This window comes from Lampetra planeri, chromosome 61, assembly GCF_965212315.1.
Source record: "Lampetra planeri chromosome 61, kcLamPlan1.2.h2, whole genome shotgun sequence".
NCBI lineage: Eukaryota > Metazoa > Chordata > Hyperoartia > Petromyzontiformes > Petromyzontidae > Lampetra > Lampetra planeri.
The window spans coordinates 2,936,315-2,950,067 of record NC_136167.1 but is presented as its reverse complement, the minus strand read 5'-3'; the positions used below and the strand labels follow the sequence as shown (position 1 = coordinate 2,950,067).

At 53.7% G+C, this 13,753-nt stretch overlaps 1 protein-coding gene across 1 annotated transcript in view; it reads left to right on the top strand.

Annotated features, from left to right (window-relative positions):
* The first annotated feature begins 11,355 nt into the window (after positions 1-11,355).
* LOC144736551 (uncharacterized) overlaps positions 11,356-13,753 on the top strand; it is a 145,910-nt gene continuing 143,512 nt past the window's right edge. The window contains exon 1 of the mRNA XM_078619100.1: positions 11,356-11,583. Within this exon, the coding sequence (XP_078475226.1) occupies positions 11,356-11,583 (228 nt within the window). The remainder of the gene's footprint in view (positions 11,584-13,753) is intronic.

Below are 13,753 nucleotides of genomic sequence, written 5' to 3'. Positions count from 1 at the left end.
TTGAGTAATTTGAGCTCCCCCCCCCTGCCCCGCACACACACAAATATCAAGAAAACCCACCGTGAAGAAGGGGGTTTGGGGTTAGTGGGGGGTGGTGGGTGGATTGTTGCTGGAGGAGCGAAGCTTGCAGGTGGCATCGTATAGCGGCCGGGCGGGCGAGCGGGGAGTGCGGTGGGCACGCAAAGGCCCCCCGCGCCAGCCCACCGAGGGGGCTCGAGGGATCCGCTCTGTAGTGGGGGGTGTCCCTTGGTCTAATCTTCCACGATGATGTCTCGGAAGAGGTGGGCGTGTGGTGGGGGAGCTGTACCCACACTTTACACCCACCACGCACTCCTTGACACTGCACCATCTTAGTGTGAATGTACAGACTAGATAGTGGATGGAGGCTGTTTTAAAAATGCGTTTGCATCGTCGCGATTATGAGAGAAAAAAAACATTACAATCATCCCTCTAGCGGGCGCGTGTTTTAGTAACCCGGGCCTACCCCCCCCATCTCCCTCCCCCCCATTTCCCCCCCCCCCCCGCTGGACACAGAGTGGAATGATCCAAACGTTTATTGCCAACACATGTTGCCACACCCTCAACAACTTTGGAAAAGTCCATGATCGTTTTTATTTTGGGGGGCCGGGATAGGGCGGTTTGGGGGGGGCGGGTGCGTGATTGGTGGCGTTTGCGAATGCTTTTGGGTTGCATTAATTTTTGTTTTCTCAATGCCACCGGTTCTCTCAAATCTTCCTGCGGACTCTATCACGACCACAATCACCCCCCCAACCCCCCCCCCCCCGCAACATTAATGGTTGATTCCGCACAATGACCTTTGGCGTTGGGATATCAGCAGAAGGCCACCACGCATTTTATACAGTGCCTGAAATATTTACTCATAATTTGATAATTGATGTTATTGTACTCTCTTGGGTTTTTTGTTTGGTTTTACAATGGGCGAGGATGACATTTGGAAGCGTCCGTGATTGTGCTTGGACATCTGTGGGGGAAAAAAAAATTACAACTCACGTAACTCATTGGATAACTCCAGGATAAATAAACACTCTGATTAATGTCTTCTCCTCCCCGTGTCTCCTCGCTCCTTCTGCTCCCCGTGTCTCCCTCCCCGTGTCTCCCCGTGTCTCATCCCGTGTCTCTCTCCTCCCTGTGTCTCCCTCCCCGTGTCTCCCCGTGTCCCTCTCCTCCCCGTGTCTCCCCGTGTCTCCCTCCCCGTGTCACCCCGTGTCTCCCTCTCCGTGTCTCCCTCCCCGTGTCTCCCCATGTCCCTCTCCTCCCCGTGTCTCTCTCCTCCCGTGTCTCCCTCCGCGTGTTTGCCTCCCCGTGTTTGCCTCCCCGTGTCCCTCTCCTCCCCCGTGTCTCTCTCCTCCCCCGTGTCTCTCTCCTCCCCCGTGTCTCTCTCCTCCCCCGTGTCTCCCCGTGTCTCTCTCCTTCCCCGTGTCTCCCCGTGTTCACTGGACATCTGTGAAAGCCACTGGACATTATATCGTGAAAGAGAACTTCATGATAGCCCATCGGATTTCCCCCCAGGACAAAGAAAGGTTCTCACTCTGCTTGTCAGGGATTCGACGCGGGATGTTGGACCACGCTCTCGGGCCTAGCTTACTGCCAAATTACAAATGTCACAGACACACACACACGCACGGTGCGTTCAGTTTCCACGCTGCCATGGGAACACCGTCTCATCTCAAATCCCTAGGCGACAAAATCAAGGTCCGTGAAGCTTGACCGGACATCCGTGAACCTGCTGGGCCATCTGTGGTGGGGGGGGGGGGTGGAGCTTTATAGCTCATCGGATTCCTCCAGTATCGACGAATATTCACATTCTTCTGACAGTCAGGGCCCATCATTAGCGTTATCAATGTCGATTTTTGTTCTCGTTTTGCATCGTCGTCGTCGTCGGTAGTTTTTTTTCTTCCATCGGAATCCGCTTTCATACTGTCAACGATTTAGTAGAGCGCCTTTGTCAAAGCGCTTAGCAAGAATTAGATATGGTACCTTTAGTTCTTGGCTGATAGGGGGGGGGGGGGGGAGGGAATGGGGTTTTGAGTTGTTGGGGAGCGGATGGGATGGCAAGGGACCCGGGTGGTGATAGAGAACAGCAGAGGGGCAAGTTTGGAAATCGTCGTCAGTGTCATCGTCACGTGTGTGCAATACAAGGGACTCCTCTACTTATGAACGAGTTAGATTCCAGTGGTGTGTTCATAAGTCGATTTGTTCTTAAGTTCAACTTTACTCCTGTCCATTCCAAACGTGTCGTACGGCTTGTACACTAAACACGGGGAGTGGCTTTAGAAGTTTTATAATCTTCCGTAGATATAGATGCCACTGGTTATTCACGTTCTGAAGATGTAGATGCCACTGGTTATTCGTGTTCTGAAGATGTAGATGCCACCGGTTCTTCACGTTCTGCAGATGCCACTGGTTCTTCACGTTCTGAAGATGTAGATGCCACTGGTTTTTCATGTTCTGCAGATGTAGATGCCACTGGTTCTTCACGTTCTGCAGATGTAAATGTCACTGGTTCTTCGTGTTCTGCAGATGTAGATGCCACTAGTTCTTCACGTTCTGTAGATGTAGATGCCACTGGTTCTTCACGTTCTGTGGATGTAGATGCCACTGGATCTTCGTGTTCTGCAGATGTAGATGCCACTGGTTCTTCACGTTCTGTGGATGTAGATGCCACTGGTTTTTCATGTTCTGAAGATGTAGATGCCATTGGTTTTTCATGTTCTGAAGATGTAGATTCCAATGGTTCTTCATGTTCTACAGATGTAGATGCCACTGGTTCTTCACGTTCTGCGGATGTAGATGCCACTGGTTCTTCCGTTCTGAAGATGTAGATGCCACTGGTTCTTCACGTTCTGCAGATGTAGATGCCACTGGTTATTCACGTTCTGAAGATGTAGATGCCACTGGTTATTCGTGTTCTGAAGATGTAGATGCCACCGGTTCTTCACGTTCTGCAGATGTAGATGCCACTGGTTCTTCACGTTCTGAAGAAGTAGATGCCACTGGTTCTTCATGTTCTGCAGATGTAGATTCCACTGGTTTTTCACGTTCTGCAGATGTAAATGTCACTGGTTCTTCGTGTTCTGCAGATGTAGATGCCACTGGTTCTTCACGTTTTGTAGATGTAGATGCCACTGGTTCTTCACGTTCTGTGGATGTAGATGCCACTGGTTCTTCGTGTTCTGCAGATGTAGATGCCACTGGTTCTTCACGTTCTGCAGATGTAGATAACACTGGTTCTGCACGTTCTGTGGATGTAGATGCCACTGGTTTTTCATGTTTTGAAGATGTAGATGCCATTGGTTTTTCATGTTCTGAAGATGTAGATGCCAATGGTTCTTCATGTTCTACAGATGTAGATGCCACTGGTTTTTCACGTTCTGCAGATGTAGATGCCACTGGTTCTTCATGTTCTGAAGATGTAGATGCCACTGGTTCTTCGTGTTCTGTAGATGTAGATGCCACTGGTTTTTCATGTTCTGCAGATGTAGATGCCACTGGTTCTTCACGTTCTGTAGATGTAGATGCCACTGGTTCTTCGTGTTCTGCAGATGTAGATGCCACTGGTTTTTCGTGTTCTGCAGATGTAGATGCCACTGGTTTTTATGTTCTGCGGATGTAGATGCCACTGGTTCTTCGTGTTTTGCAGATGTAGATGCCACTGGTTCTTCACGTTCTGTGGATGTAGATGCCACTGGTTCTTCACGTTCTGCAGATGTAGATGCCACTGGTTCTTCACGTTCTGTGGATGTAGATGCCACTGGTTCTTCCGTTCTGAAGATGTAAATGCCACTGGTTCTTCATGTTCTGCAGATGTAGATGCCACTGGTTTTTCATGTTCTGTGGATGTAGATGCCACTGGTTCTTCGGGTTATGTAGATGCCACTGGTTCTTCGTGCTATGTCGATGATTTTTCACATGACATCTGCACGGCATAGGGGCAGGTTTGTTCGTATCTCTGAAACCTCGTAAGTCGAATGTTTGTGAGTGGAGGAGTCCCCTGCATGTACGATGCAAGATTGCAGCTGGTGCGATGGGGGTCTATTACGCAACCTGCTGCTTCCAGACGCTTGACAGGGGCGGGAGGGACATACGACTGAGATCCGTGTGCGCCAAACAACACACGGGGTCTTGACTCGGCCGTCGCAACATCAGCGCCACAGTGGTCAGATGTTAACTACCTCGCCTGGTAGACAGGAGGTCGTGGGTTCGATCCAGACCCTGACACCTGCTGTACAGATGGAGTGTGTGTCTCTCTCTTCCCCGTGGTGAGATGTTAACTACCTCGGCTGGTATACAGGAGGTCCTGGGTTCGATCCCAACCCTGATACCTGTTGTATATTTAGAGTGTGTGCCTCTCTCTCTCCCCGTGGAAATATGTTAACTACCTCGCCTGGTGTACAGGAGGTCGTGGGTTCGATCCCGAACCTGACGCCTGCTGCTATATATTCGGAGTTTGTGTGTGTCTCTCTCTCATCATCATCACGGTGGCTAGGAGATGTTAAATACCTCGGCTGGTGTACAGGAGGTCGTGGGTTCGATCCCGACCCTGTGACGCCTGCTGCTGTATATTTGGAGTTTGTGTGTCTCGCTCTCTCTCATCATCATCACGGTGGCTAGGGAGATCTTAACTACCTCGCCTGGTCCACAGGAGGTCGTGGGTTCGATCCCAAACCTGACGCCTGCTGCTGTATATTTGGAGTTTGCGTGTCTCTGTCTCTCTCATCATCATCACTGTGTCTAGGAGATGTTAACTACCTCGCCTGGTCCACAGGAGGTCGTGGGTTCGATCCCAAACCTGACGCCTGCTGCTGTATATTTGGAGTTTGCGTGTCCTCTGTCTCTCTCATCATCATCACTGTGGCTAGGAGATGTTAACTACCTCGCCTGGTAGACAGGAGGTCGTGAGTTCGATCCCGACCGTGACGCCTGCTGCTGTATATTTGGAGTTTGCGTGTCTCTCTCTCTCTCTCATCATCATCACTGTGGCTAGGAGATGTTAACTTCCTCACCTGGTGTACAGGAGGTCGTGGGTTCGATCCCGACCCTGCCGCCTGCTGCTGTATATTTGGAGTTTGCGTGTCTCTCTCTATCATCATCATCAAGGTGGCTAGGAGATGTTAACTACCTCACCTGGTATACAGGAGGTCGTGGGTTCGATCCCGACCCTGTGACTCCTTTTGCTGTATATTTGGAGTTTGCGTGTCTCTCTCTCTTTCATCATCATCAAGGCGGCTAGGAGATGTTAACCACCTCGCCTGGTGTACAGGAGGTCGTGGGTTTGATCCCGACCCTGACGCCTGCTGCTGTATATTTGGAGTTTGCGTGTCTCTCTCTCTCTCCACGTGGATTTTTCTCCGGGTCCCTCCACTCGCTCGCTGTGGCTGCACCGGCTGCGGTGGCTGCGGTGGAGGTGTGCGGCGATGAACCGCGGATTTTGGCGGCTGCGGTGTTTTCTGTAACTCCGCTCGCCCCTCTCCTCCCTTCCCCGATCCCCAGCACAGTGAGCCGATTGTGTCGGCACAAAGGGCTTCACATCGCCGCCGTTGATGATTTAATAAAAAAAACAAAAATCCGACGGAGAAGGAGCCGAAGGGGGGAGAAGACAGTGGTGGGGGGAAAAACAAAAACGCGTTGACCTCCCACACAAAACGGAACGTCGTCAATAAAAATGACGCAGGGCAAACCGTGAAACGACGTCGGCCAATCGCCCGTGTCTTCCTTGACCAAACACACGTGCCGAGTGCTCTGTCAGAGCTCAACGCCGATGTTGTAACAATTGGATTGGATCCTGCGACTGCTTTGCCTGCCACTCCGAATGCACCGGCACCTTAGAGTGCGCGTGCTTGTGACGGCGTGTGTGTGACGGAGTGTGTGACAGAGCGCGTGTGTGACGGTGTGTGTGTGACTAAGCACCTGCCTGGGTATTTTGTACCATCGGGCACTCCGCCCCCACAACTCCCAATCGGTGATGGGGCAGTTGTGGAGAGAGTAGAGAGTTTCCCATACCTGGGCAGTGTGCTCATGACCAGCTCCAGTTTATCAGCAGAGGTCTCACTCCGAATCAGTCGAGCGGCAATATCTTTTCATCGGTTGCGTAACGCTGTGTGGAAGCTACCTGGTCTGTCGCTCCGCACGAAGCTTCAGGTCTTCTCGGCCACGGTCATTCCCTCCCTTCTCTACGCTTGCGAAACGTGGACCCCCCTAGTGGAGCATCTTCGCCGGTTGGAAACATTTAGGCTGGCCTGCCTACGATCCATCCTGGGTTTGACCAGGCTGGATTGTGTGAGGAGCTCACAAGTCCTTGAAAGATCTGGGCAAAGTCCCATCAGTGAGCTCCTCCGGCAGGCAAGGCTGCGTTGGCTGGGTCATGTAGCCCGCATGCCCAGCCACCGCATGCCTAAACAGCTTTTGTTCGGCCGGATCGAGGGGGCTAAACGGGCGCGGCACGGGCTAGAGAAGAGATGGAGTGATGTGGTACAGGAGGACGTGGAGCTGAGTGGACTTGCCGATGACTGGTACCAGCGGTGTCAAGATCGGCCTCAGTGGAGGAGGCTCGTGAAGGACGCTACTGGGCAGTTGGAGGCAGTCGCCCTCCAACAACAACGGAGGGCGGAGGAGCGACGCTCACAACAACGAGCGGAGCGCCGGGTGGCTAAAGCACAGCAAGTTGGCACAGTAGGGGGCACAGGTGGTGCATCAGCCAGTCATCTCGGTCATCTCGGTCAGTCGACCCGTGGCACCTGGGTCTGCCCCGTGACCTCCTGCCAGCGGGCGTTCGACACTTCACGTGGCCTCAAGGTGCACATGGCCTGGCACAAGCGTCGTGGTGACGTCACCGCCACTTAGTGGCGAATGGCGGTTGTTGTTGTTGTTGTTGTGTGACGGTGTGACGTGGTGTGTGTGACGGCGTGTGTGACGGTGTGTGACGGCGTGTGTGACGGTGTGTAATTGACAGTGTGTGTGTGACGGTGTGTGTGTGTGACAGTGTGTGTGTGACGGAGGTGTGTGTGACAGCGTGTGTGACGGTGTGTGTGTGTGACGGAGTGTGTGTGACGGCGTGTGTGACGGTGTGTGACGGCGTGTGTGACGGTGTGTAATTGACAGTGTGTGTGTGACGGTGTGTGTGTGTGACAGTGTGTGTGTGACGGAGTGTGTGTGACAGCGTGTGTAAAGGTTTGTGTGACGGTGTGTGTGTGACGGTGTGTTTGTGAAGGCGTGTGACGCGGTGTGTGTGTGACGGAGTGTGTGACAGCGCGTTTGTGATGGTGTGTGTGTGACAGTGTGTGTGACGGCGTGTATGACAGCGCGTGTGTGACAGAGCGTGTGTGTGACGGTGTGTGTGTGACGGCGTGCGTGTGACAGTGTGTGTGTGACGGTTGTGTGTGTGACGGCGTACGTGTGACAGTGTGTGTGTGACCGTGTGTGTGTGACGGTGTGTGCGTGACAGAGTGTGTGTGCAGAGCGTGTGACGGTGTGTGTGTGAAGGCGTGTGTGACAGAGCGTGTGTGTGACTGAGCGCGTGTGTGACGGCGTGTGTGTGAAGGCGTGTGTGACAGAGCGCGTGTGTGTGACGGTGTGTGTGTGACGGCGTGTGTGTGAAGGCGTGTGTGACAGAGCGTGTGTGTGACGGGTGTGTGTGTGACGGCGTGTGTGTGACGGTGTGTGTGTGACGGCGTGTGTGTGAAGGCGTGTGTGACAGAGCGCGTGTGTGACAGAGCGCGTGTGTGACAGAGCGCGTGTGTGACGGCGTGTGTGTGACGGCGTGTGTGTGAAGGCGGTGTGACAGAGCGCGTGTGTGATGGTGTGTGTGTGACGGCGTGTGTGTGAAGGCGTGTGTGACAGAGCGCGTGTGTGACGGCGTGTGTGTGAAGGCGTGTGTGACAGAGCGCGTGTGTGATGGTGTGTGTGTGACGGCGTGTGTGTGAAGGCGTGTGTGACAGAGCGCGTGTGTGACGGCGTGTGTGTTACGGCGTGTGTGTGACGGCGTGTGTGTGAAGGCGTGTGTGACAGAGCGCGTGTGTGACGGCGTGTGTGTGACGGCGTGTGTGTGACGGGCGTGTGTGTGAAGGCGTGTGACAGAGCGCGGTGTGTGACAGTGCGTGTGTGACGGCGTGTGTGTGACGGCGTGTGTGTGAAGGCGTGTGTGACAGAGCGCGTGTGTGACGGCGTGTGTGTGACGGAGTGTGTGTGACAGAGCGTGTGTGTGACGGAGTGTGTGTGTGACGGAGTGTGTGTGACAGAGCGTGTGTGTGATGGAGTGTGTGTGTGACGGAGTGTGTGTGACAGAGCGTGTGTGTGACGGAGTGTGTGTGACAGAGCGTGTGTGTGACGGCGGTTCTCCAGACGTGATTCTCCAATCGAGGTGATTTGAAAGGGCACAGCTCATTGGCTTCCCCAACATCGGAAGGGAGGAGCTTTCCGGACGCCGTGATTCGAAATTATGTGAAGTCCTAAGCAGCTCATCATACAGGCTTTTGTTTTGGGGTTAGATCGCGTCGATATAAATGTGTCGTTAAACCCGCCACCACCCGACACGGCCAACTACCAAAGGTTTTGTCACGTAAACAGAACGTGGCCAATTCGTCACTAGTATAATGTAGTGTATAGTGTAGTGTATAGTGTAGTAGTGTAGTGTATAGTGTAGTGTATAGTAGTGTATAGTGTAGTGTATAGTAGTGTAGTGCATAGTAGTGTAGTGTATAGTGTAGTGTATAGTAGTGTAGTGTATAGTGTAGTGTATAGTGTAGTGTATAGTGTAGTGTATAGTGTAGGTATACTAGTACAGCAACGCCGGTTGCGTGTCGCAGAACAAATCCACAACACTCACAATGTGTGTACGACGTTTAGCCGGTAATTACAACCAGCATCATCAGGCAACAGACAGAGTTTAAGCAGCTACATTTATTGCATAAGAAGCGTGCTTTGACTTCTATTTTACTTGCTTCTGGCCAGATGTTTTTTGTTCTCATTGCCATCCGATTAAGCCGTGGCCCTCCCGCTCTCCTGGGGGGGGGGGGGGGTCAGGGGTCAAGGTCAGGGGTCAGCGAGTCATGTGGTTTGGGTTTAGGTAACGGATTATGTCGGCTCTGGGTGTTGCGGATGGTGAGAAGCGGCGGCGCGGCGCTCGCAAAATCAACGGCCGAGATTCCTGCGCTGCGGATTGACGATCGCCGCCCGTCCGGCGTCGCGAATCACCGGCGATGTACCGGGGCGCTTCTGGCGGTCCACTGCCGGACGGGGCAGTGCCGGATTATCCTCCTAGCAAAAGTAGCTACATATGGAATAGCTACTACATATGTACTACATATGTAGTAGCTACTACATATACATGTGTAGCTACTACATATGTAGTAGCTACACATGTAGTAGCTACTACACATGTAGTAGATCCACGTGCACTCCGATCCACGTGCAATCTCCGATCTACGTGCAATCTCCGATCCACGTGCTGCCATTCCTCTGTGGATCACGTGGTGGGGGGTGTGTGTGTTGAACTTCTTTCGCACAGCACGTGGCCATCCGTGTCAACTGAAGGTGCAGTGTTGCTGTGGTGGCTGTGCCCGAGCGGGGGGTAACGTCACCACGTGGTCTTTAACGTCACCACGTGGTCTTTACGTCACCACGTGGTCTTCAACGTCACCACGTGGTCTTCAACGTCACCACGTGGTCTTTAACGTCACCACGGGGTCTTTAACATCACCACGTGATCTTGAACGTCACCACGGGGTCTTTAACGTCACCACGTGGTCTTTAACATCACCACGTGGTCTTTAACGTCACCACATGGTCTTCAACGTCCACCACGTGGTCTTTAACGTCACCACGGGGTCTTTAACGTCACCAAGTGGTCTTCGACATCACCACGTGGTCTTGAACGTCACCACGTGGTCTTTAACATCACCACGTGGTCTTGAACGTCACCACGGGGTCTTTAACGTAATTGCCGTCAGGTAGTGAAGGGGTGGACGGGGGGGGGGAGTCGCGGGTGGGCGGTGGATGTGAGGGGGCTCCACTGTGCGATGCTAACCACCGCCCCGCATCGGCACCCATCTGACCGCACGAAAGCCTTCGCCGTGCAAGCCAGGCCCTGTCCGCGTGCCTGAATAACAGAGCCATTACGGACTCACTCCCACCCCCCCTCCACACACACCCCCTAACTCCCAGAGGGGTTCTGGGTCCCCTACGGGGCTGGCGTTACCGCAGCAACCAGATGAACAGCCCAGAGCTTTTGGCTCTTCATCCGGTTGCCAATGTCTTTTTGCTCCCCGTTTCTTCCGTTCCCGCCCCCCCCTTCCCCTCTCTAAAGGGTTTCTCTCCGCCGCCTTGTTCCCTCTCTGCCTCCCCCTTGTCCTCCTCTGTGTTGACAGCCTCGTACTTTTGACCCCCCCACCCCCCCCCCCATACTTTTTTTAAACGACGGAGGCGTTGGGCCCAGTTGGACGAGTGTGGGATGGCTGGCCGGCTGGCTTGGGTGGGTGCGTGGGAGGGAGGTCAAGAGTGGAGGGAGAGGGGGAGGGAGTGGAGGGAGAGGGGGAGGGAGAGGGGGAGGGAGAGGGAGTGGAGGGAAGGAGTGGAGGGAGGGAGGTCAGGAGTGGAGGGAGAGGGGAAGGGAGTAGAGGGAGAGGGGGAGGGAGTGGAGGGAGGTCAGGGGTGGAGGGAGAGGGGGAGGGAGTGGAGGGAGAGGGGGAGGGAGTAGAGGGAGGTCAGGAGTGGAGGGAGAGAGGGAGGGAGTGGAGGGAGAGGGGGAGGGAGGGAATGGAGGGAGAGGGAGTGGAGGGAAGGAGTGGAGGGAGAGGGGGAAGGAGTGGAGGGAGAGGGGGAGGGAGTAGAGGGAGAGGGGGAGGGAGTGGAGGGAGAGGGAGAGCGCGTGGAGGGAGAGGGAGTGGAGGGAGAGAGGTCAGGAGTGGAGGGAGAGGGGGAGGGAGGGAATGGAGGGAGAGGGAGTGGAGGGAGAGGGGGAGGGAGTGGAGGGAGAGGGGGAGTGATTGGAGGGAGGGAAGGTCAGGAGTGGAGGGAGAGGGAGTGGAGGGAGGTCAGGAGTGGAGGGAGAGGGGGAGGGAGGGAGAGGGGGAGGGAGTGGAGGGAGGTCATGAGTGGAGGGAGAGGGGGAGGGAGGGCAGTTGGGTTCGGTAACCACACGGCCTTGTCCTCCCCAGTGCACTGGGCCACCACACCTGGGCACCGTACCTGGGACACCATACTCGGTCACAAACGAGGTCACTTAACCACGAACGAGGTCACGTGACCACGAAGGAGGTCACGTGACCACGAACGGGTTCACGCGGTGTCACGGTCTGTGTTCTTACCACCGGGGCGTACAGCGCACTGTACATTCTGTGAATGGAAATCGCCTCTCGCGAGGCCCTTGAGCGATTCCCATTCACGTCGTCGGAAGAGGAGGGGGCGAGCGAGCCACGGAGTGAGCGAGAGCGCGAGCGGATGTTTGCGAGCGTGCGGGTCGGGGTTGCGGCCGAGAGGAAGCAGCAGGTTTCGCGATCGCATCTCGGGCCAGCTAATAGCGCCGTGGGATCAGCGCAGTCCGGGGACATCCTACAAGCGAACGCTTCTGTAGGCTTGCCCGGTGAGCGTCCGTAAGTTCGCAAGTTCGGGTTTGCGAGTTTGTTGGTTCAGTCAGTCAGGGGGGTGGTTTCGTATTGAACGGGCCGGACATTTGTCGTTCTGCTGTGAAACCGGCCCCCCCCCCCATGCCACCCTCACCACCACCACCACCACCCACTTACCCGTGACGCGAGACGAGTTGCCGCTCATGCGCCGTTGACGACCACCTCGAAAGCGTCGCCCGTTGGAGAAGTCGGGGGCGGTCGGCAATTCTCCGTGGGGGGGGGGGGGCAAATGCGTGGTGACCTCTGGTCCGTAACACCCAAAGACGCGTGCGGGCAGGATGTGTCTCTTGTGCCGCCGTGTAAACGCACGGCTGTCAACCCATCATCAGCGACACCCGACCTTAGTACAGACCAATTCAGACATTATTGGTCACCACGTGCTCCTTAAAAATCTCAACGTTCATCCCACAAAGTCCCATCGCAAGGGAGAAACACAAGCAAATAGACAATAATTACGCGTTTTTATACCTGTATTGAAACGGATGTACGCCGAATGGACCTGAAAACTCAATTCCCCTGTGCAAGAACAGTGAGTGAACGGTTTGGGTTGACAGGAATGCACTACACTAGCACACCTGTCAACCCCTTATCAGTGCTCTACTCATTACTGACCAATTCAGACCATAAAATCTCAATGTTCATCACACAAAGTCCCATCACAAGGAGAGAAACACAAACAAATAGACACATTTTTTTTGTTTGACCTGTACAAGAATACGGGGTAAACCGAACGGGTTGACACGGTACGACTGATCATCTTCAATATTTTCTTGACAGCGCCACATATGCGTTGCCCACCTCTAACGTTGCGCGTTACTCCAGAGGAAATACCTTGCCCATGTTGAAGCCGCTGTACTCCGTATGGACCTTTGAACTCAATTCCCCTGTACAAGAATTACGGGGTTAAACCGTGCGGGTTGACACGGCGCGTGAATTTGACGAGCGCGCCTGCGCGCGAAGCCTGCCCCGAATACGCTCGAAGCGAGGACGTAAGCTTCGAATCTAGTTAGGACGTCAACTCTTTCTCGCCGTCGAATTGCGAGACGCGGGCTGCCTGCCGCGCGAGCGAGTGCCCAGAGCGATACGCTCAGCTATGGAAGGCAGGAAGGGCTCCTTCTCGTAAAATGAATGGTCGCCCTGACGCGTACTGCACGCTTTGATTGGCACGGTTGGCTACGGAGCGCGCGGAGGAAGTTCAGCGTACGTACACAAGTACTACCTATAGACTCAACACTACCCATAGACTCAATACTGCCCATAGATCAACACTACCCATAGACTAACACTACCCATAGACTCAACACTGCCCATAGACTCAACACTACCCATAGACTAACACTACCCAATAGGACTCAACACTGCCCATAGACTAACACTACCCATAGACTAACACTACCCATAGACTAACACTACCCATAGACTAACACTACCCATAGACTCAACACTACCCATAGACTCAACACTACCCATATACTTACACTACCCATAGACTCAACACTACCCATAGACTCAACACTACCCATAGACTCAACACTACCCATAGAAGACTCAACACTGCCCATAGACTAAACACTACCCATAGACTAACACTGCCCATAGACTAACACTACCCATAGACTCAACACTACCCATAGACTAACACTACCCATAGACTAACACTACCCATAGACTCAACACTGCCCATAGACTAACACTACCCATAGACTCAACACTGCCCATAGACTAACACTACCCATAGACTAACACTACCCATAGACTCAACACTGCCCATAGACTAACACTACCCATAGACTAACACTACCCATAGACTCAACACTACCCATAGACTAACACTACCCATAGACTAACACTACCCATAGACTCAACACTGCCATAGACTCAACACTGCCCATAGACTCAACACTGCCCATAGACTAACACTACCCATAGACTCAACACTGCCCATAGACTAACACTACCCATAGACTAACACTACCCATAGACTCAACACTGCCCATAGACTAACACTACCCATAGACTCAACACTGCCCATAGACTAACACTACCCATAGACTCAACACTGCCCATAGACCTAACACTACCCATAGACTCAACACTACCCATAGACTAACACT